Source organism: Polypterus senegalus, chromosome 6, assembly GCF_016835505.1.
Source record: "Polypterus senegalus isolate Bchr_013 chromosome 6, ASM1683550v1, whole genome shotgun sequence".
In the NCBI taxonomy this organism is placed as follows: Eukaryota; Metazoa; Chordata; class Cladistia; order Polypteriformes; family Polypteridae; genus Polypterus; species Polypterus senegalus.
In genome coordinates, this window is record NC_053159.1 from 122,388,513 (window position 1) to 122,413,840 (window position 25,328).

The 25,328-nt window shown below is 40.4% G+C and overlaps 1 protein-coding gene across 1 annotated transcript in view; it reads right to left on the reverse strand.

The window, feature by feature from the left end:
- Nucleotides 1–25,328, reverse strand: part of LOC120531521 (dynein beta chain, ciliary-like) — a 285,809-nt gene that overhangs the window by 120,985 nt on the left and 139,496 nt on the right. The window contains exons 26-29 of the mRNA XM_039756997.1: nucleotides 19,567–19,765; nucleotides 17,067–17,176; nucleotides 11,060–11,202; nucleotides 8,968–9,040 (exon numbers count right to left, since the gene is read on the reverse strand). Coding sequence (XP_039612931.1) covers nucleotides 8,968–9,040; nucleotides 11,060–11,202; nucleotides 17,067–17,176; nucleotides 19,567–19,765 — 525 coding nt within the window. The remainder of the gene's footprint in view (nucleotides 1–8,967; nucleotides 9,041–11,059; nucleotides 11,203–17,066; nucleotides 17,177–19,566; nucleotides 19,766–25,328) is intronic.

Genomic DNA, 25,328 nt, shown 5'->3' on the forward strand with positions numbered 1-25,328 from the left:
TGGTGCATTTGTGTCTCCCATAAAAGCAGCTTCAATTGAAATCACTTTGTGATTGTGAACAGGTAAAAACGTCCGCTGAAGTGTCAGATTCTTATTTAATTCTTCTGCTTTCTGTATCTTCTGCATTGCATTCAGGTTACCCTGATGTTTTGTCTCATAGTGCCGTCTTAGATTAAATTCTGTAATTACAGCCACATTAGCTCCACAAATGAGACACACGGGTTCAGTAAACATATACTCAGCCTCCCATCGCTTTTTAAAGGCTCTATTTTCAGAATCAACTTTTCTCTTCAGCATCGTGTGAGCTAGCTTCGCAATAACTTGCAGTATCATAAGCTCGACTTGATTAACGCGGTAAGTGTTCGGCAAGGCAGCTGAAGCGCTGTATTATGGGATCTGTAGTTTATTGTGTTACCAGCGCTTCATATACCCGGGCCATTAATAACAATAATAAAGTATATAAAATGATCTCGCGGGCCGGATATAATTACACGCTGGGCCGGATGTGGCCCGTGGCCCTTGAGTTTGACACATATGGACTAAATAGAACTTGAAAAGATATACTTTTTTAAATGTGATCGCTAATTCAGATAGAGTTGACGCGCACTACAGCCTGCATGCCTCAATAAGTCATCCTCCCCTCGCTCTTACTTTTTTACCGTTCATCTAATGAATACACTGAGTATGGCTTTACCAAAACAATCATTGATGGCGGATAAAGTATCCATTATTCGAGTATGTAGATCGGGATATATATATACATATATATATACCCGCGATCGCAGCGAGAAGTAGTGTGTTAAAAAGCTAGAAAAGAAAAGGGAACATTTTAAAAATAACGTAACATGACTGTCAATATACAGTATTTGTTTTGTGAGTGTTACTGAGTGTTGCTGTCATCAAGGATTTGATTATCATTATTTCTTTCAATCAGGTTCGTATTTGTAGGATGTGTTGTGTTCAGTTACATTCCGTGTTTGTCAATCGTTGTAAAGATGACAGGTTTCATTCATCGATTCGTTTCTTACTGCATCAATAAACAGCTCGTCTTCTTCTTTATCTGAGACCCGACACACTGCATGCACGGGTTTTTACACTGTCTTCCTTTAGCGGGACATTGACTTTTTCCACCGTGTGCTTTGTTTCGCAGTAGCTGGATTTATGAATATGCTTGTATGTATCAGACGCTTCATATTTTTGCTGCCTTTTCAATTGTGTAATTCGGTTTTGTTCAGCTTTTTGGAACTGTTGCTTTTATCTGTGCACTGCATCAGTTCACGTGAGCTTCGTGTACATGCATAGAAGTTTCCCAGCTGTGCTGGTGCCATCTCGTGCTATGTCCATGGCTGTATTTAATGTTACCTTAGTCCTGGCACTTAAAACTTTCTCTCGCAGTTTCGCCGAGTTTGTACCAAACACCACCCTGACCATCTCATCTTCCTCTCCATAAGCACAGTCCTTCACCCCTGAATATTTAGTGGGAGTTTGCTATTGGATTGCCGCTGACGGACGGCCTTATATGGGCAGGCACTAAATTACAAACGCCAGCGGCAGCCTGTCTATGAACTTAATTTAAAGTGTAGGTTTACATCGTGCTTTGTTTCCGAAGTAGCAGAACTCATGAATATGGTTGTATATGTCACTCGCTCGCTTCTTATTGTTTCGCTGCCTTCTCAATTATATAATGCATGTTTTCTTCAGCGCTTTTTGAGGTCTTCCTGGTTTTCTATGTACTGCGTGATTACGTGGGAGGCGTGATGATGTCACACGAAACTCCGCCCCCACGGCGTTCAAGCTCATCTCCATTACAGTAAATGGAGAAAAACAGCTTCCAGTTATGACCATTACGCGTAGAATTTCGATATAAAACCTGCCCAACTTTTGTAAGGAAGCTGTAAGAAATGAACCTGCCAAATTTCAGCCTTCCACCCACACGGGAAGTTGGAGAATTAGTGATGAGTCAGTGAGTGAGTGAGTGAGTGAGTGAGTGAGTGAGTGAGGGCTTTGCCTTTTATTAGTATAGATATATTGTCACACACGTGCGAGTTGGAGGCAGTCAAAGAGCCTAAAGGTGAGTGAAATCTCGTGAGACAAGGGTTTATCACGTGGTGCTTACCTGAATCTCTTTCTATCTACAGAAAACTGGAAGAAAAATAAACACTTCCAGATTCAATTCCAAAATGGCCGCGATAACGTCACTTCCGGTTCCAACCTGATGACGTCACTTCTGGTTCCACAATTGATTACTCCGGTCTACTCATGATGACGTTGGTTCCGTGGTCCCGCCTCCAATCGTCATTTCCTGCCAACCATTTCCTCTCCCATCATCCCATCTTTTATATAAACGCCATTTTGTTGCAATACATTATTCACTTTGTACTGAAAAGTCATTTTGAATCATCTTCTTTTCATTTCTGTCTGGGCGACAATATATGGGGACAACCCCCAAACCTTTTTCTATTTTGAAAGGATTCTTTATTTATTACAATTGGCGTAGTCGGCAAGGATCTTTGTTCGTCATGAGCGAAGAACAGGACCTTAATACGGTGCTACATACCATCATGGGCGATCTCCAAACTCTGAAGATCCAGATGGGGGAAACCAGGACCCAATTAGCAGAAACTGAGGCTCGTTCCCGTGCTAATGCACGGATGGAGGTGGCTCGGTCACAGCCAATTCAGTTAACTCCTTTGACTGAAGCAGATGACATCGAGTCCTACTTTTTGATCTTCGAACGTACCACTAAGCGGAACGCTTGGCCGAGGTCGGAGTGGGCGTACATCCTGGCTCCCTATTTGAAGGGAACGGCGCAGAGGGCCTATTACGACTTAACCGAGGAGCAGGCAGCCAATTATGATGCTCTGAAAACTGACGTGTTCAAGCGCTACGTCGTTTCACCAGAACAACAGGCGAGAGAGTGGAGGGAGTGGCAATTTGATCCGAAAGGCCGTTAAGAACTCAGGGCTTTGAAGCTTGGGGTAAGGTGTGTCACTGGCTACGGCCCGACATTAACTCCTCCCACAAAATAGCTGAGCTCCTTGCGAGACATTCGTACATGCCCTCCCTGACCACATCTCCCAACAAGTACGAAAGCATACGTTCGAGGATATGGACACCCTGATCCAAATAGCAGAGCATCATTGGGTAGCCTATAAATCTGGGCGGTCGGAACGGTCTTCTCGCCGAACCCAACAGATACGTGGGGCAATCCCTGAGCCCCCCCGACAGACTCCCGAACCTGCCGTTCGTAGAAGGGACAGACTAGCCGGTCCCCCTCACTGTTTCAAGCGCGGGGAGATCGGACATCTGTCCCCGAACTGTGCCTACGAGCCTATGGATTGCTCGATAGTAAGGGGAGAAAGGTACTGTGCCGCAGTGAATAACCCTCTGTCTCTTCCATATACAGGTGCAGTTATTATAAATGGCAAAAAGGTAAGGGCAATGTTTGACTCCGGGAGTAACATTTCCATTGTTGCTGCCCGTTACGTATTACCGCAACAGTGGACTAAGGGAAAACTAGTCTAAAGTGTATACATGGGTATATTAAATATTACAAAACAGCCAGGTGTGTAATATCGTAGAGCATAAAATAACCAGTATGGCTATGGCAGTATTACCCGATCCCCCTTTTCCAGTCATATTAGGAAGAGATTGGAATAAAATTAACAGCGGTAAGAACGTAACTGCATCTAATAAGAATTTGGGCTTAGTGATGGAGAATAATGCTCCGACTGCCTCCACGCCGTGTCCCTCAGTAGCACGGATCCATACGGGTACCCAGTGCGAAAGTTTTGATGTCCCATCGTCCTCTGCGGGAGCTGGTACAGTCGACGCAGAAGACGTAGAGACAATAGCCCCTCCCATTGAACTCGAAAGAGATCCTATTCAAAACTTAACGACACAATTCCAAATAACCCCATCATCATTCAAAAGAGAACAATGGAATGATGATTCATTAAAAAATGCTAGAAATGCGATAGTATCTACGATGGTTATACAAACCTAGATCCCATGCCACCGATGCCGTTCTTTGTAATTAAAATGAATTATTATATAGAGTGGCAGAACACGAGGGTGAAGTGCGGGCTTTGTTGTTAATCCCACGTACGTTTCGGTGAAACGTATGTGAATTAGCACATGCCCACCTTCTAGGAGCCCATCTAGGCTCCGAAAAGACTTTGGAGAGGATAAAACTCAGATTTTTTTGGCCGGGAGTTAATGAGGAGGTCAGGCGATTTTGCGCTTCATGTCCGGAGTGTCAACTTCGCCAGATACCCAGAAGGTCTAAAGCTCCTCTTATTCCCCTCCCCTTATTGACATCCCGTTTGAACGAGTAGGTATAGATCTCGTTGGTCCATTAAAACCCTCGTTAAAAAGCTTTAAATATATTTTGGTTCTAGTAAATTATGCCACTCGCTTTCCATAGGCTGTTCCGTTGCGCTCAGCTAATTCAAAAAATATCGCACGGGATATTCACGCGTGTTGGGATCCCCAAGGAGGTCTTAACAGATCAAGGGACTCCTTTCACTTCAGAAACGTTCAGGGAAGTGGCCAAATTACTCAGGATAAAACATCTAAAAACGTTGGTTTATCATCCTCAAACTGATGGATTGGTTGAACGTTTTAACCAGACATTAAAACAGATGTTACGCAAGGTAGTTAACGAGGACGGAAGAAACTGGGATCAGTTGCTTCCTCTCGTTTTGTTTGCCTACCGGGAAGTCCCTCAAACCTCAACAGGGTTTTCTCCTTTTGAATTATTGTATGGAAGACAACCCAGGGGGATTTTGGACATGTTAAAAGAAGGTTGGGAGGAGGAGGTACTCCCTACCTCAAATATTCTTGAATATATCGCGCAATTACGCGATAGACTAGAGAAAATCAGACCTATCCTAAAAGAGAATTTAGAAAAAGCGCAAGCAGCACAGTCACGTTATTATAATAGAAACACCACCATTCGAATTTGTCCCGGTGATCGTGTTATGGTATTAGTCCCAACCTCCATTATAAATTGTTAGCTCATTGGCAAGGACCTTATGAAATTAAAGAAAGAAAGGTCTCGTCGACTATTTAGTTAAACAACCTAATTGTCGACCGAGTGAAAGAGTGTATCATATCAACTTGCTGAAACCGTGGAAGGAAAGGGAACCCGATCCCTCCTCCGGACAGCCTAGTTCACTTTTTATGTCCTGTGCCAAACTTAATTTTGGTTCCGATTTGACACCAGAACAGAGGCAAGATCTCGAAAAGGCTATCTTGTCTGTACCTGAGGTGGTGGATGAATTACCTGGACGTACTGCGTTGATTGCGCATGATATTATTACGGACCCTGGAGTGATTGTCAGGGAGAGACCTTACAGACTCCCGGAGGCAAAGAAAGCGGAAGTGGAGCTGGAAATTAGACGAATGCTAGATTTAGGGGTTATCGAAAAAAGCTATAGCCCTTGGTCTAGTCCAATTGTTCTAGTTTCTAAACCCGATGGGTCTTGGAGGTTTTGTAATGACTTCCGACGACTCAATCAGGTCTCTAAATTTGATGCGTATCCAATGCCGCGAGTGGATGACCTGCTCGATCGACTAGGAAGCGCTCAATTCCTAACTACCCTTGACATGACAAAAGGGTATTGGCAAATTCCCTTAACGGATTCTGCAAAAGAAAAACGCATTTAGCACTCCCAGTGGACATTGGCAGTACAGGGTCCTTCCATTTGGTTTGCACGGGGGCGCAGCTACCTTCCAACGTCTGGTAGACACACTGCTACGGCCCCACAATTCCTATTCCTACGTTGTCATCTATTCCAGCACATGGAAGGATCATGTACGGCAGGTGAAAATGGTACTTTCCACACTAGCAGCAGCAGGGCTTCGTATTAATCCAAAGAAATGTTTCTTTGGATTGAGAGAAGCCAAATATTTGGGCTATCTAGTGGGGGGAGGTGTCGTGAAACCACAATGTCTTAAAATTGATGCCATCATAAATTGGCCCCGTCCGATAAATAAGCGGCAAGTACAAGCATTTTTGGGATTAGCTGGTTACTATCGTCGCTTTGTGCCACATTTCTCAGAAATTGCTACGCCCTTATCTAATTTGACAAAGAAACGGGCACCTATAAAAGTGGTATGGGATGATACAGTAGATAAAGCATTTAGTGACTTAAAATTGGCCCTTACGTCAGCACCTGTATTAAAATCTCCTGACTTTTCTCTTCCTTTTGTTCTCCAGACCGATGCATCTGCCACAGGACTGGGTGCCGTGTTGAGCCAATGTATCGACGGTGCTGAACACCCCGTTATGTATCTGAGCCGGAAACTGCTGGACCGTGAGATGAAGTATGCTGCGGTGGGCGAGAGGCCTGGCGATTAAGTGGGCTATCACATCATTAAGGTACTACCTATTGGGGCGAGAGTTTACTCTGGTGACGGACCATGCCGCTTTACAGTGGATGTCCCTTCATCGGGAGTCAAATCCTCGCGTCACTAGGTGGTTTTTGGATCTTCAACCATACCGTTTTAGCGTTACTTATCGTAGGGGTTCCTTGCAGGCCAACGCAGATGCTCTCTCCCGGGTCCACGACCTCTCGTGCAGGTCGCCCGACCGGATGGGTCTGGGCTGAGTTGGGTCATGTCACACACATGCAAGTTGGAGGCAGTCAAAGAGCCTAAATGTGAGTGAAATCTCGCGAGACAAGGGTTTATCACGTGGTGCTTACCTGAATCTCTTTCTATCTACAGAAAACCGGAAGAAAAATAAAAACTTCCAGATTCAATTCCAAAATGGCGCGATGACGTCACTTCGGTTCCAATTTGATGATGTCACTTCCGGTTCCACACTCGATTACTCCGGTCTACTCATGATGACGTTGGTTCCGTGGTCCCGCCTCCAATCGTCATTTCCTGCCAACCATTTCCTCTCCCATCATCCCATCTGTTATATAAACGCCATTTTGTTGCAATACATTATTCACTTTGTACTGAAAAGTCATTTTGAATCATCTTCTTTTCATTTCTGTCTGACGACAATATATGGGGACGACCCCCAAACCTTTTCTATTTTGAAAGGACTCTTTATTTATTACAATATATATATATATATATATATATATATATATATATATATATATATATATATATATATATATATATATATATATATATGTATATATATTTGATATGCTTCTAAGAGGAACCCTTTTAAAATCCCTCTTCAAGGTCAAATTCCATGCATGTACGTCTTTAAAAACATACCATAGTCCGAATATTAATGTACAAAAATATATATCGCTAATGATAACTGGCTAACATGTCATCAGCGTGAGTTATGACTATGACATCCTGCATATCGAGACTCAGAGTATACTTGCAATTTGAGTAATTTTCTAGAAGAGGTCCTGTTAATTTCCCTATGACACCGCATCGCATTTCGCACTGTCGTGGTTTTGTCATTAATTATGAATTGCGCTTTTTTAATAGATTTATATCGTTATATTTTGATAACGTCTGTGTGTTATCTTGCAAAAATATAGCTGAATAATGTAAAGTAATGAGAAAATCTGGTGTATGTTAACATTATTTTTATTAAATTCGCACGCAAGTTTATACAGTCCACACATATCAGTAACAGCATCTGACGTAACTGGCCCTGCGTGGGATTGGTCAGCCCTAGGCCCCGCCCACCCCTAAGGCTGCCTCTGGTTAAGACAATTGGTGGGTTTCTTTTTTTGACTTTTTATGCATTTTTTTTTGGTTGGCTTTGACTTTCTTAGTTATTCTGTGTATAAAAGAAGGTAGAAGAGGCCATCCTAAAACACATTTAGAAGAAAAAAGCAGTACAATTTTAACATACTTTATGTGAGGGAGAATGATGGAAAAAATTAGATGGAAAAATAGAGATAGATGTATTGATATAACAGAAGCAAACTGCTAGAGAAGAGTAGCATCTAACTTAAACCGGAAAAACGATTAAACAAATCAGTTGGTGCAAATATAGGCATGCTTACAACAGGATAAGGAGCTTTGCTTTGTACGGTCCTGGTCCCAAACTGTGAACTATTTAGGTGTGATACAGTTTTACTTTATGCCAAGGTGTCCTAAGGGATTTATTTTTCTTTAATATTTGTGCTAAGCTGGAGTGTTTTGTTAGTTCCTTTTCCTACCACCAATAATGTGCTGCATGTTTCTTAATTTCTAACTTTCTTTTTGATTGAATTTTTATATTGAAAGATGTTTTTTGAATTCGTCAGTCTGTGTTGTTCTCTGAAGCAGTCCTCTGTAAAGAAGAACACTACACAAAAAATAAATTGTGACTGTATCAGACCATCACTTAATACTGATCGAAGCAGTTCTGAAGCTAATCTAAACCAAAAGAGGCAAAGAAGAGAACGCAATTCTTGAAAATAATCCATTGTAGATCATTAAGACAAGTAAGCACAAAGTAAAACCAACACAGACAGAAAAGTGAAATGAGCCGAGAGATATGATATTTCTGGGGAACTAAGAAATAGGAGGAAGGAGGAACTAATTGTTGTGTGTAACCATCATAATAAAGAGCCCAACTTATGTTCACCTGACCACTTCAGCTACACGGAAAACTAAGCACTAACGGAAGATATCAGACTATTTGTGGCCATCAACTGAATACAGTTCTGTAACTTTGGCTGTCCTATACAGTATAGCATAACATCCTGCTTTGATCCTATCGATCAACTCTAGTTAACCTTGTGACACCATCGAATGCAACTAATTAAAAACAGGCCCTTACATGGATTTTTCCTTTAGAACATTGTGCAGGTTGATGACTCGGGAGTCGAGCCACCATTATTTGTGTCATTTCTTAGATTGATGCAACTTCAAATCTGCTATCTGCATTCTACACTGGTACAGCTGGAATCTGCAAATTTGAATTTGCCATTCTTCCTTACACTTTAGCACAAACTATGCTGGATAACAACAACAGCTTTAGAGACTTACTGAGGTCCATCTTCCAGATTTCGGGACGCTCTGAAGCAAACCACTTTTCCCATTCTGTTGAATGTTCAGCAACCTTTTAAGAAAAAATGAAAAGATTGTTTACTGCTAAAGAAAGTACAAACTGAAGAAAGTACAGATTTACAGTGCATCCGGATAGTATTCACAGCGCATCACTTTTTCCACATTTTGTTATGTTACAGCCTTATTCCAAAATTCATTTTTTTTCCTCAGAATTCTACACACAACACCCCATAATGACAACATGAAAAAAGTTTACTTGAGGTTTTAGCAAATTTATTAAAAATAAAAAAATTGAGAAAGCACATGTACATAAGTATTCACAGCCTTTGCCATGAAGCTCAAAATTGAGCTCAGGTGCATCCTTTTTCCCCTGATCATCCTTGAGATGTTTCTGCAGCTTAATTGGAGTCCACCTGTGGTAAATTCAGTTGATTGGACATGATTTGGAAAGGCACACACCTGTCTATGTAAGGTCCCACAGCTGACAGTTCATGTCAGAGCACAAACCAAGCATGAAGTCAAAGGAATTGTCTCGAGGCACAAATCTGGGGAAGGTTACAGAAAGATTTCTGCTGCTTTGAAGGTCCCAATGAACACAGTGGCCTCCATCATCCGTAAGTGGAAGAAGTCCGAGACCACCAGGACTCTTCCTAGAGCTGGCCAGCCATCTAAACTGAGCAATCGGGAGAGAAGGGCCTTAGTCAGGGAGGTGACTAAGAACCCGATGGTCACTCTGTCAGAGCTCCAGAGGTCCTCTGTGGAGAGAGGAGAACCTTCCAGAAGGACAACCATCTCTGCATCAATCCACCAATCAGGCCATTATGGTAGAGTGGCCAGACGGAAGCCATTCCTTAGTAAAAGCCACATGGCAGCCCACCTGGAGTTTGCCAAAAGGCACCTGAAGGACTCTCAGACCATGAGAAACAAAATTCTCTGGTCTGATGAGACAAAGATTGAACTCTCTGGTGTGAATGCCAGGCGTCACGTTTGGAGGAAACCAGGCACCGCTCATCACTAGGCCAATACCATCCCTACAGTGAAGCATGGTGGTGGCAGTATCATGCTGTGGGGATGTTTTTCAGCGGCAGGAACTGGGAGACTAGTCAGGATAAAGGGAAAGATGATTGCAGCAATGTACAGAGACATCCTGGATGAAAACCTGCTCTAGAGTGCTCTTGACCTCAGACTGGGGCGGCGGTTCATCTTTCAGCAGGACAACGACCTTAAGCACACAGCCAAGATATCAAAGGAGTGGCTTCAGGACAACTCTGTGAATGTTCTTGAGTGGCCCAGCCAGAGCCCAGACTTGAATCCGATTGAACATCTCTGGAGAGATCTTAAAATGGCTGTGCACCAACGCTTCCCATCCAACCTGATGGAGCTTGAGAGGTGCTGCAAAGAGGAATGGGCGAAACTGGCCAAGGATAGGTGTGCCAAGCTTGTGGCATCATATTCAAAAAGACTTGAGGCTGTAATTGCTGCCAATGGTGCATCGACAAAATATTGAGCAAAGGCTGTGAATACTTATGTACATGTGAGTTCTCAGTTTTTTTATTTTAATAAATTTGCAAAAACCTCAAGTAAACTTTTTTCACGTTGTCATTATGGGGTGTTGTGTGTAGAATTCTGAGGAAAAAAATGAATTGAATCCATTTTGGAATAAGGCTGTAACATAACAAAATGTGGAAAAAGTGATGCGCTGTGAATACTTTCCGGATGCACTGTACTTTTATATTACTTTCATTTATCCAAACAACATAGTTTGTCTTCCCTCACTCCTTCTGACTTCTCAATTTATTGCTAGGATTTTTCTCTTCATCCTCTGCATTTTGTGCAGGTGTTGAATTCCGGATGTCTTATAAGTTCTTCCCCCTGCCATGTATTGCACTGGGTGCCTTGTAATTTCATGCTGTGGTGATATTTTTGATAAACGCAGGGGTAATGAAAGCAATCTGCTATCCAGGTCATACTGGACATTGTTACATTCCTCATTTTGACAAGAAGAATTGAAGAAAATGTGGACATGGAATTACGCAGGTGCCTTTATTATGGGGAGCATAACAGAAATTACCTTCACACAAAGGCCCTCTAGACGGCCGGGAAGGAGAGATAAAGCTGCCAGTGACTGCCATTGTTCTACAGAAAGCCATGCTGGTAGCGCTGCATCACATCCAAAGTCCTTTAAAGTCAGGGAGACACCAGAGTGTGAAAAGCCTAGACGGAAGATGAAACACAAAGTGAAGGTCACCAAAGAACAGTCGGTTTTACACAAATGCCCCTGAACTTAAAGCTGTCCATGTGGATTTTTGCTTGAAAGGCAAACGCATTGAATTTGCTTACATAGTCCTACACCCATTCATTGTTAACTTTACTTTATTTTTTTATGTAACTCTCTCATTAAGCCTTACATGCTTTCTGTGCCAACCTCTTAGAATATTCAAGCACAGGAATCTTTTGAGAGAAGTTAATATTTTTGTAATCCTACCAGGGTGAAAACAATAAAAACCTAGTGACTCATTTTGCAATCACTTCTGACAAAGGTCATTAATGTCAAGAAACAACTAGATTTCACCCTAGAGGATTTTACTGTGAAAACAGCCAGATGAAAACAAAAAGAGAACCAAATTAGTCCACAAAAGTTGGACTTAGATGGCATATAACAACATAAGAAATTGGCTGCAACTCTGAGAACAGAAGCTCGACCAACAAGATAAGTTCTCTAAATGGGTGGGATGCAGTTTTCACCCTGTGTTCTTTGTATAGCACATCAAATTCTTCCCCTGATGGAGGGTTAGAGATGGAGTAGGGACTCCCATGAGTCAGCACATGACACATCTCATTCTCTCTTCCTGATTTCTTGTAAAACGGTCTCCCTCATAAAAGCAAGGCAGACAGTGTGAGTCCAGAGTGGGATATCAATTTTATTGAATATACTGTACCAGCATGCACTTGGGAATATATGAGAATGACAGCTCTTTTTAATTGGCAGCAAAGTGGTGTAATACATTGGTACCAAGGCAGCATTGTTTGGGAAGACACTTTCATTCCTGAGTATTAAACCTGCGACTCAGAAGATTCACTGTCCTTCTGGGAATGACAGACGAAGAGGAGATAAGTAAACATGCAGTATGGATGTCTGCAACATTCTAACCATCCATTTATCTGTGTGTAAACCACCTTATGCCGGTCAAGGCTGTGGTTAGCTGTAAACTAACCTAACAGCAAGGGAGTAAGGCAACAATTTGCCATAGATGAGGCACTGGTCAATTGCTTTTTAGTGGCCATTTCTTTATAACTCATACAGCAACTTTTAAGACAATTAAAGAAGTTAATCCTTTTGTACAGCAGGCACACGAGAGCATGTGTCATATTAGAAGGATGTAATTGTACATTGTGCCATTGGGGATCTGCATGATAAAGGCTGTGCATGGCTCCAAAAGACATTTAGGTCCTGTACAGAGAAAAATGAAAGAGAAGGGTTGGGTAGATGGCTAACAAGTGTTTGTAAGTATATACAGTAAATGAACAACTCCAATGTGCTCTCACTTTCCAAAAATGTGAATATTTTGCAAATTGGTGGGTTTAAATTGGTACTGCATGAACAAATGCATGTTGCAATGAGCTTGTGTCTGGTCCAGGAATGGTTTGTCCCTTGCACTGATGCTGCCAGGATAAGAGCTTGCTTTTATTTGATTCTGTAACAGAAAAAATAGAAAACAAATAGATGAAAAAATGCTGAAGCTTTACTCCCAGTGAGAGGTCACCATAAGAAATGTCAAATCTAGTTGGAAATCTGTAGGGGGTAATCAATCACCTCAAATCTGGAGAAGAGATGAGACACGAACTGGAGTAAACATTGACTGGTGGGAGGAAAAGGACAGGAGTCAAGGGGAATAGAGGGAGGGATAGAAAGATGTGAGTTGAGAATGTTGCCATGATACCTGAGAACCACCTAATTTGACAGAGAAGGACCACCTATACAGGAAAGCCCAGGGTGGCAGCAGGGTTTCATCTGTTTAACTTTTGTACTTTCCTTTCCTTCTATCTATCACTCTATTGCATGTGTATAAAATAAAAACATCAGACCCTGAACTGGATAAAGTAAATATATGAAATAGATAAATGTAGTTGAATGTAGTTTTTCATATTTGTGACTGTCTTGGTATTATTCCAGGTGCGTAGAGGTACCACAATCTTTTAAAGTTATTATATGTATTGTATATATATATATGTGTGTGTGTGTGTGTGTGTGTGTGTGTGTGTGTATGTGATCATTCATTCATTCATCTTCTGGCCCACTTATCCAATTCAAGGTTGCAGAAAGCAAATGACAATTCTGACAGAACTGGGCCCTGGAGGAAATGACCTCCAGAAAGTGTGCACGTCCATTGAAGATAAAAAAATATGAGGCCTGTACAGTCAGCACTGCACGTTTTTGTGAAGCCGTTCTTAATATCTTCATAAAGTAGCTATGATGAGTGTGTCTGACAAGATTTCAGCAAGCGCTTGCATCACCTTTGACCCTGAAAATTCAATCAAAGACACTTAGCATTTAATGGGCACTAAAAATGTGATGATCCAGAAACCTAGCCATTTAATGGAAGTGTTGTATGTTTAAAAAGATTTAACGTTTGCCATTGATTTCACAAAATGAAAATGATGGGTGAAGCAGCAGCTGCAAATAAATGCAATTGACTCATTTAACCTGACAATAGTGGTAACTGCCCATTTATTTCAGTCAAGCATAAAACTGGATCAATTGGGTTCAGTGAATGGATGGATGGCTAAAACAGGCCCAGCTTTCATGGCGGCAAAAGACTGCTTGATCCGTCTGTCGTGCTAAAAATTAATGTGGGTTACTGGCGATTGAATCAGAAGTTGAACTAGTTACCTAGACTGTGAAAACAGCTTTAATCACGTTTGGGCTGCAGGGCTTATAAATGGTACATGTTGCTTCTTACAGAAAGAACAACACAAAGGCATTCAACATTTCTTGAACGCATTCTTTGGATAGCAAAAAGGCAGAATCAGGACTCAGAGGGTAGCTTTTCCATTTATACATTTGATATATGGTTGATAGATATCCTGTTCTGACTCAGTAGTCCCAAATTAATGTTTCATTGATGGATGACATTGTTTTTCTTTTCAGAATTTATTTTCCCATTTTATTTTGCTTTGAAATTTCTGCCATGAAAATCAAACTGAAATGTGCCTATGCTGCGCGCTGACTAAGTGGCATGTTCTGAACAAAGATACTGACATTTTTATTGTAAAAATGAGCTTGTTATCCTTTATTTTACCAGAAGTTATAGTGAATACTAGCTCCTTCTTTGGCAGTAATGTGTATAAAAATATGCACAAAATAACTAATTTTATTTCAGATATCAAAACAGAGACATTATAAACAGACATGGAAATAACCACTTAAAGTATTATTATCGTCTTTCAGTATTTTAAAAATGACAAAACTGAATTTGTTGGATTGTATTCGGTCAGATTCACCATGACTCATGTCATGTCCAAAAATTACTTTGGTCAAAGGCAGCCAGTAAGGTTCCTTGATTTGCTATGCCATCACATTACACCTTTACAGCGTGGCATGACGAGAACACACACAGAAACATCACATATTAGCTTTAATTCTTATGAAATACCCAGTCAGTGTCAGCATTAAACAGTCTAGCCAGACTGTATCAATAGATCCCATAAGAAGGAGCAATTCAAAGACTGAATGAGGCTTTGTATGTCAACTGTGCTGCAACAGCATCCATTATGGGGCTTTCACACAGTAGTGTCATAGAAATATTGAGAATGTGACAGCACCCAAAAAGCATTCAGTCAGTGGTGGTTCTGTGGTTTGAAACATACTGTTGATGAAAGTTAACATGACCTGTATGGAGTAAAAGACAATTTGCAGTTACACAAGTAACAATAGAATACACAACTAATGCCAAAAGAGGCACATCAGAATGCACCATGTTCTATGTCTTGCTGGGATACACCAACTGACAAGCCAGTTTGTCTCCTGTCACAGAAAAAAACAAGAATATATGGTCTTATGAATCCCAGTTCTGGCTTATCGACACTGAACAGATTATCTGTATAAGAAAATCCTCCCAAGAGTTTGTTACACCAACAAACCATGAGTCAACCATGCATGGACAAGCTTTGCCTGTGAGCCAAACATTGGAAATGCTGGTTCGATTATAACAACTTTTGACTAACAGAAGGCATTTGAACATCATTATTGCACAGAATTACTGAACAGATGCATCCCTACATGGCAGTAATGCTTGCATCTACAAATGATAATACTCTTTATTATGAGCAGAAAAGTGGTGTGCATCTTGTTACAGAATGCAGTGTGTGTCTACTTACAGAGTCCTGTGATAGGAATGCTCTCTCTAAGAAGAGAATAAATGGTATATGAGTTAAACTTCCTCTTGCATGTTTTCGCATAGGGGTTTTGGGTCACCCAGGGGGTGACAGTCATTACTACAACACTATTGAAGTCTTATTATGGTCGCAGAAACATAACAGTGAATTTCAATAAATTAAGTGATCTTTCCAATCTGAAATCTTGGTCTAACTGAGCTTTTATGGGATGAGATGGAGCAAGCTATTTGTAGTTGACATGTACACGTACAGCCAGCTATGAGGTGCATAGAGACAATGTGGCCTTCCTGTGCTACACTATTCAAAACTATCTGAGGCCCTACCCTGATGGCTTCATGCTGTTCGGAAGGTAATTATGTGACCATCTTGCTGCTGAGTGGACATGCCTCACAAAATGGACAGTAATTGTATATAATCTATATAATAATTATATATATATATAATACAGGCTTGGGCAGATTTGTGGCAGATGAAATTTAATGTCAGTAAATGTAAAGTATTACACATAGGAAGTAAAAATATTAGGTTTGAATACACAATGGGCAGTCGGAAAATCGAGAGTACACCTTATGAGAAGGATTTAGGAGTCATAGTGGACTCCAAGCTATCAACTTCCCAACAGTGTTCAGAAGCCATTAAGAAGGCAAACAGAATGTTAGGATATATAACTCGATGTGTGGAGTACAAGTCCAAGGAGGTTATGCTCAACCTGTATAATGCACTGGTGAGTCCTCATCTTGAGTACTGTGTGCAGTTTTGGTCTCCAGGCTACAAAAAGGACATAGCAGCGCTAGAAAAGGTCCAGAGAAGAGCGACTAGGCTGATTCCAGGACAACACGGGTTGAATTATTAGGAAAGATTAAAAGAGCTGAGCCTTTACAGTTTAAGCAAAAGAAGATTAAGAGGTGACATGATTGAAGTGTTTAAAATTATGAAGGGAATTAGTACAGTGGATCGAGACTTGTATTTTAAAATGAGTTCATCAAGAACACGGGGACACAGTTGGAAACTTGTTAAGGGTAAATTTCGCACAAATATTAGGAAGTTTTTCTTTACACAAAGAACGATAGACACTTGGAATAAGCTACCAAGTAGTGTGGTAGACAGTAAGACATTAGGGACTTTCAAAACTCAACTTGATGTTTTCTTGGAGGAAACAAGTGGATAGGACTGGCGAGCTTTGTTGGGCTGAATGGCCTGTTCTCGTCTAGAGTGTTCTAATGTTCTGATGTTCAAAAAAACTGTGTGCCACTAGTAATAAGACACCAGCTTATAGTGTGCTGCAGCTTTCATAACTAAAATATTTTATTGATCCAAATCCTTGTTTTGCTTATTTTGTCATTTTAATTGTACACCTCTTTTGTACACTGTGAATGAGTTACAATATGTTATGGGATTTAATCTCAGTCTACAATTAAATAGATATTGGTAAATCCACAAAGTAGCATAAAAAGTGCAGTGACTTTTATTATGCTTAATTATTGATGTATATTCTTTTTGTAAGTAAGGGTCAGGTTATAAGAACTAAGCCTGTTGTTTTCTCTCATATGGAAAAAAATCACGGAGTTAACCGGATTTAATTTTGGGTAATGTTTCCTAGAAAGTGATCTCTATGCAAATAATACAACAATGCCAGACCCTGCATTCAGATTCACTGATTTAAGTAAGCCAGGCACTTTTACCTTGCAATAGACAAGACAGCTCTTCCTCAGTGAGGATGTCCCCTCTTTCCAGCTGCATATACAAAATCAGCACACAGGAGAAGATAAAGCTGTGCTCTGGATGGAGGCTTCTGTAACAAAAAGGCAAGTATTAGCTCTGGAAGTCCCTTCTGAGCTACTGCTTGAGAGCAAGAGGATTGCGCCCAGACAATTGTATTGAGTGACTTGTAATGGTTTCAACAATAAAGTGTCACTGAGCCACCAAGGATTGCTTGAAGAGTCTAAATTGTTGTATTCTGGCGCTGTGCCCTGCAGCCAGAAGCCAAGGGGCCGTAATACCTCAGAAAAGTGAACAAATTCGAGTATTGAACGGACTGTGTCTGGAATGAATCTCTGCACTGATTCACAGCACACTGTTCAGTAAACGTTCCTTATGGGCTTATTTAGCTTTAAGCTGTCAGCCACCTCTAAGTTTCACAGCAAGCGGCAAATTGAGTGAGACGCAAAATATGGTGGAAGCTTTTGCCAAGACTGTAGGCCCATCTCAACACTTGATAGGCATTTTTTGCATAATTTTGTGAAGCTTGGATCATTTATATCACAATGAAGAAAACATTCCAATTATTTTTTTCCATCACCAACTACTTAAAACAACATAGCTTTTAAAAATTGCAGGGTTTGAATGATCTTAATGTGTCTCCTGCTATTCCGGCTTGGTGTGGACAGAGGCATCATACTCAAAGTGAGGGAAGGATGAAGAGTTTATATTGTCAGCTCCCAGAAGGCAGCAAAATTTGCAAATCATACAAAATTCTGAACAGTGGGTGGTAGCCTGGGAAGGCTGCTTGACTAGAGAAAAGGGCAAAGAATAATCTCTGGCCTGAGTTTAGGGAAAGAAATATAACTACCATAACCACCTCACTGGCACCCACACCTATTATACAATGAATCCATTTGCCCACACTATTTCAGCTTTCTTACTCTAGGGTAGGATCAGGCAGATAGACTTACAGTTAAATAGATTAAAATGAAATATAAGATTAACAGCAAGTAGCACATAATTTCATCATCACCATTTTCACTCTGCTCATCCTGACGAGGGTTGCTGTAGCAACACACTGAGCTTGGCTTACCAGGCCACCCTATGTTCATCAATTTCTTTTAATGATTCCTGTGGATTACCCAGATGCTCCCAGGCTATCTGAGAGATATAATCCCCCAGCATGTCTTGGGTCTGCTGCTCGCTCTTTTTCCAGTGATTAGTGTCTTGTACACCTCCCTTTGAAGGCACTAAGGGCGAATTTAACTATATTACAAAGCTACTTCAACTGGCTCATCCCGATGTGAAGAAGCAGCTGTTTTATTGAGCCAGGAGTACAGAATGAATAAAGTGATCACAGCAATCCTACACAACAACCATTTTTTGGCTCCTTGCTCTTATAACCTCATTTTAAGGCTCACTACTCAGAGCTCGGCACCAAAGGACAGGATGGGACAGTAGACTGCCATGTAAATTAAAAGCTTCCTACAAGAACCTTTCTACTACAGTCCAGTACATTTGCAAAAATGCCACCATGGCACTGGTGTGCTGCTCATTCCCACAAGTACCTATTTTCTCACACGCACTTGAACTCCTCCATTTGTGTCAGGTGCACGTTCCTTACTTGCAAAATATAAGACATTCTTTTCTAGAAAAAGACCATAACTTTAGATAAAGAGGTGCTGATTAACATTTAGTAACAAATAGGTAAAGAGAGCTCTTCCAGACATGAGAGTTCAACCCCATCTATCCAAGTGAACCCGGTACACTTACAAGTATTCTTTGGTTTTAAAATACTGCTCATTATGGATGCTCCATAGCTAGCACAGGAATCACATAACAAATTACAATTCCTGTTCAGGTCAAGATAGCCAAGCATTTTAATAACATTCCTTCAAATATTTCCATGATTCCAAACCTAAACGTTGATGTCTTCCAGTAGAATTGTGATGTCATTAGATGGTACACTTTTTCAAGATCAGAATTCAATGTTTCTACAATAAGGACAATATTCTGAATAATTGTTTGGTCTATACACACAAACAACAGTCAAAGTCCTCCTCTCTGCAGCTTGAAGTCAAATTGAATCAATCCTCTAACTCACTGGATCAAAGTCCAATTATACTGAAAAGCCGGGGCCTTGTGAATATCTCCTCACGCAACCAGGATCTCTCCGGAGAAGGAGATAGACTAGATTTAATGAAGTAGTTAAATATCCAAACTAATGCTGCATGCTGAGGTGAGTTCTTCTGAATCTAGTTGGTAATTTTCAACCTTCTGCACAAGGCAGGGCTCTCTTCCAGCCATCATTTCCCTAGAGCCAGTTTCCATTGCCAAGGTCTAGTACACCTGGATCCATCCTACTATTGCCTTTTGCCCATCTGGCATTGCAAGCAAATGAGATCCACTTTAGAAAGTTCAAAACAGTTAGAAAGCTACCAACACACATCCTCTGCATTTATGAATGTATTCAATACTTACTTGTTAATTCCATGATAAACAGTTTTGGTTAAATGATCCAACAACTGCATGCTCTGAATCGATGACAAGTTTTCGCCTTCTTCTTGCAAATCAGAGTGAGCTGCTTGATGGGGTGCAGAATTACCTCCTGCTGATGGTTCTAGTGGCCTTGGGGTTTCAGTTGTGGGTAAGTCATCATTTTGTACTTCATCTCGCGATTCTGTTGTAAAGGAAATGGATTTAGTATTCTAAAAGCTTCCCATCCAGCATGCATTTATTCAAAAAAATGTAAGGTGCCACTAGCTGCACCAAAAAGTCATGTTCCACAAGGAGACAATTCTTTAAAGGACCTGCAGCCGAGCATGCATCGAGTTAATATTATCATTTGGAAAGGTTTATGAGTTTAATTTCTTATGATATAATTGCTAAAATTTCAATCTTATCAAATTACAGAAAAGCACCACCAGACTGAATGTAAATGAAAGTTTTTGTTGCTAACATCATAGAACGCAGTCAAGAACAGCCTGACTGTGCAGCATTAAGTCAGAAACAGATTAATTGCAAATGAGTAATCTCTCCTAATATTAATCTTGAGGTATAGCAGCAAGAAAAATGGCCCTCCTGTCAGAAATTATTCTGCTCTGTTGCCGTTTAACATATTACACATGGCTAGGAACTGCAGATCTCACACATTTCATTTTAAATGCATCTGTAATTCAAGGTTTTCATTCATCATTCACACGCTTCATCAGAACTTTGAATCATAACGAACTTACTGACGGCAGTTTAAAGGAGAGTGAAAAAAACAACAACACAATCAAATGTGACCACAAGCTGAAAAGCAGCATGAAACAGGAGCCTCCCTTCACAGGCACTGACTAATGGTGTCTTCCTACCTCACTTCACCTCACCAGTGGGACACAATGTGTGAAAAACAAGTATCCAGCTATTGTAGACAATGGGTAATGGATAATGAAATCTTGAAGCTCCATGTTCTAATCCAAATGTGTTACTGAATCACCTAAATTGTAATTTTTTCGGGGCCTGATGAACCAGAGCCAACTATTTTTTTTATAAATAGTTAATTTCCCCCCACTGAAAAAAGCTTTTAGTTTGCTTGACTAGATGATTCCCATCTAATTCTCAGTGTGTCTTTAGGCCAAGGAACTCCACCTTCTAGTGACCTTGAAAGAAGGTAATGTGGACCACTGGTCAAAGAAGATTCCAGATTTGGAATTCTCACTCAACTAAGGTATCTTTATTTCAAAAATGAAAGATGCCATATACCCAAAGAGTGAAGCAGTCGAAATGATTAAGAAAAGCAGCTCTGTAGCATAACAAATACAAATGAAAATATAAGGTGAAGAAGAACATTACTGATCATGCAACCCTAAATTCACATGAAAAGGTTTTGCAAATATTTCAGTAGTAAGAGAATGTTCATGGAGGTGAAGAAGTTGAGCCTTGAGACCATCCATCCATCAATCCTGAAACCTCCTTGTTTCATTACAGAGACGTGGTGATTGAGCTGGAAGCAAAACAGTCACAAGGAGCAGTCCAGTGGTGATTAGACGAGACGTAACGGAAGTGTACCAGATAGTGAAGTTAGTGAAGTTGGTTTCTAATGTAAATTTAATAAAGTTCCTTAATGAACACACTAGAGCTGCTTCACAGTAAAATATGTTCAAATCTCTTGCTGCACTGGAGCAAATTACCCAGCAGTGTAGTTGAAAGGAGCACCTTGGATCCCTCCAAATCTCTATCTGGCAATAAACTACACACATTTCACAGACGGGAATTGACAATTTATGTGGTGCTACACAGAATATTTTTGGTAAAAGCTCTTATAAAGTGCCTTACTCAGAGCCATCTTACAAGCATCATAGGCCCCGTGACAAAGTAGTGCGCAGGAGCCCCTGTTTTAATGTTTTAATAGCAAAACAGAAAAATACACAGGCATCCTGGGCCATACTATCTGTTTCCTTGCTTAAAACATGCCTTTTACACATGCTGGCCATCTTCAAAATGTATTGGAAAGTCCACACGTCAGGGGCATGTATGAATTAATATAAAACTTTTGGGAAACGTGATCTAGCCCTTACACAGATCAAGATTTAAAACTGGTTAGCCCAATGGCTAGTGCTGCCGCCTCACAGATCCACCATTCAAGGTTTGAATCTCATGTCTTTGAGAAGTTTGCTTGTTCTCTGCATGAGTTGTCCTTCCACATTCCCAAAGTTATGATGTCTCTTAACTGATGCCAGTGTGAGTATACATACGTGTGTGTGCCCTGTGATGGACTGGCATAAACTGTGTCCCATATAAACACCAGTAGCCTAGGACCCTGAATTGGATTAAGTATGCTTGAGAATTTACATGAACATCTATATAAGATCTAATATAATTCCAACTGATTTCCTAGGTCCATATATGCATAGAATTATCAGGTTTACCTTGTAAATTGTCATGACAGTTACATGTAATACATGCTGATGTTAATACGAGTGTACCAACACAAAAACGAATGAAAGTCTGACTGATTACAAGTAAATTGCTCAGCTCTTTCAAATTTTTATTAGGATTGAAAAAAAACATGTCGCACGGTGTTTGAAAATTGTTCTTTTTGCTTTTGTTGCACATCATTTTATGTTATGCTTTAACTGGGCTATATGTGTGTGTTGTACAGATCACTGAGCTTATCAATGGCAGTGCACTTTATAACAATAAACTCAATTTAATTTCTACATTTCGAGCCCTAGCAGAGTATAGGACTTACTCACAGTCAGAGTGAATTAGTGGTGAAGACTGACCAGCTCTCCATTTTGCAGCTAGTTCCTTAGCCATGAGGTGTTTTCTCTAATAACAAAGTTTGAAGCAATGAGAAGTCAACCATCCTTGCATTGAATCAGAATTGCTTTTGGCATTGTATTAAATCCTAAATGTAAAGTCCTTAACCTAACTAGGATTATACTGCCTCAGAGTGGTCTTCAGACAGCACTGCTTTTTGGAACTGTTTATTAACATCACCATTGAAGAGCTCTTTTTTCCCCCTCAGCTATAATAATAATAATACTAGTTGACTCAACTCATAGTCTCCTTTTAGAGAGGAGAACAGAAAGAGATGACCTTTGTGCAACTCATTATTGCCCCCATGTGGTACTTTAAAGAAAAGACTAAGATAGATGCTGAAATCTAAGCTCAGTTATTTGTCTCTATTTTCATGAATAGAAAACGGTACAAATTAAAGAAAGGGCTAGCTTTACACATTCACACAAAAACACACACACTTATGAGCACTATACTTTCTTTTAACCTGTCACTTGATAAATGAAGGTCCGTCATCAACCAAATCAGATTTTAACAAATGAACTACACCATAAATCAAAAGCTTACATCATTATAGAACCTACAAATCCACCATGTGCTCAGTAAAGGGTTGAGCTACAAACTATATATGTATATATGTATGTATGTATGTATAAATATAGACCATTAAAAAGACCAGTCTTACAGGAATGAAGTTCCCTTTATTATTCTGCAATGGAGACACTTCACTTGCCAGCTTGTCAAAGGCGTCTTTTTTATACCTACCTGCCTGCTTGTTTACTGTAGGCTTCTTTTCTGTTTTAACAACCTCCAGTGGGATTTTACACAGCTCATTATGCAGAAACACCACTAATGCATTCACACCTGCACTTTCACTGCTAATATACATAATATGTATTTTTCAGCTAGCCGTAGTAACTCCTCCATATCTGTGCCTGCAGAATGTATAAGTGCTTAACATTAATGTCAATGACTAAAAGACAACAGATTCTGAAATCTAAAAGGCATTTTATCTGGTTTTGCTGAACACAAGTACTTAGTATGCAGCAACGCAAGAGGTGGCCAACAGTTAAGCATTCGCTACAGTTGGGAAGGTGCTTCACAAAAGCAGACCAGACTGAAGCCCATGAGACAGGTGTCACCTGATCATGAGATTATAAGAGTAAAGATAACTGAACTGCATGGTAAGGATCACATTACAAAACAGAGTAAGAAATTCCAATTTGGCAAATGATCAGACTGAGCAAGGCAGCTGACCTCAAAGTCAGCCATATCTGGAAGGATCAAACGTCAATGTAACTGAGCAGAGGGACACAGGGATAGGAGCAGATTAAAAGGTGACATATCTGAAGGACAGTAAGATATGAAAGGAACAGAATACAAGGGTGATAGTTTTGACAGACAATGAGATTTTACTGGATCGGATTACAAGGCAGCAAAGCTGATGGAGGTTGAGTTGGAAAGGAAAAGACTTCAGGCTGGTATAGTTCAGTGTGCCCTGAAAGAATCATGTAGATATTGTTTTTTAAAAGGACCTCTGAACAAGGTCTGAAGGACTGGGAGATTTCAAAGGAACAAAATTACAACACACAAGAGCTGGTGGTTAATGACATTTGATAGGCTCAGGCAACAATGTGGATGGAGCAAAGGATACTGAGAAATGAGGTGTAAAGTTTATGTGTCACATTTTTCTTTTAATTGTTAGGAGCTTTGGAAACATTGTGGTGTGAAATTATGCAGCCATTTTTGAAAATAATCAAGAGAAAACAGCAGACCAATCACTAGTCTGGTATTAAGTTGGTGGAAGAATTAAAATCCCAAGAAATAATATGACATGATGATGATGGGCCCACCACTTCAAACATCCATGCAAGTGGTGCCATTGATACTGTATACACATAGATGCAGTTATGTAACACTCTTCTTGTGTATAGTGGTACAGCCATGTGTCTGCCATATTGGAATGGACCAGATACACTTGTAACTACTGTACATACACAGTGTGACAGACGGCTGCGACGTCTGTGTAGCCGAGATGCCTGGAAGGTGGAAGGACCAGGAGAGGACTAATACCTTCCCCGGGACATGAGAGGACAATTGCCCTGGTTCGCCCAGACGTTCCCAGAGACGTGGATGGCTGCATTTCTGCCACAACAGGGAGTGCTGCTAAGCCAGGAGGCAAATACACCCAGTGATGCTTCTGGGTGCTCAGGCAGCACTTACGCCACACCCGGAAAGTGCTTTAGGAAGATCGTCAAGAAGCACCTGGAACACATCCGGGTACTGCATAAAAGGGGCCGGAGTTGGGAGGGAGCGAGACGAAGCTTACAAGAGAAGAGTGGAGGTAGCCAGAAAAGACTAATGGAACAAAGGACTGTGAATGATTGGTGCACTGTAATTGTCTTGTAAAAGAAAAACGTTTGTGTTTTGGACATAAGCTGTCTTGGTGTCTGTCCCCGTCGAGGCTGGTTCTCGCAACAGTTATTGAGATATGCTCTGTTCTCATGTTGAAATCAACTGTAACTTTATTATTTCTCATCTGATTTTTCACAAGCTTTGGTTTGTTATAATCTTTAGCCTGCAAGCCAGTTTCCAATTGCATTATTTTTAAAGCATTTGTTAATTATAGCTGCAGGAAGGAGTGATGGTAATACCCACTATAAGTAAATAATATGTAAGTACAGTATGTAATATGTACACTTTTAGCTAAAAAAACGTAAAGGGAAAAATGAGACACCTCATCGGCATAAATAATAGGAGAGAGCGAATACATCTCAAATTTCTTACAACAGTGTCAAGTAAGTAGGACCCAACTTGTGAATGTTTTACATCCATTAAATACATAATCATAAAAATTTGGTATGTACCTAACCATTAAAACAGAAAAATATCTGAAACAATCTGTTTAGAGGCCAAATTAAATTTTGTTTTATTGGAAACAATAAAACAATAAAAGT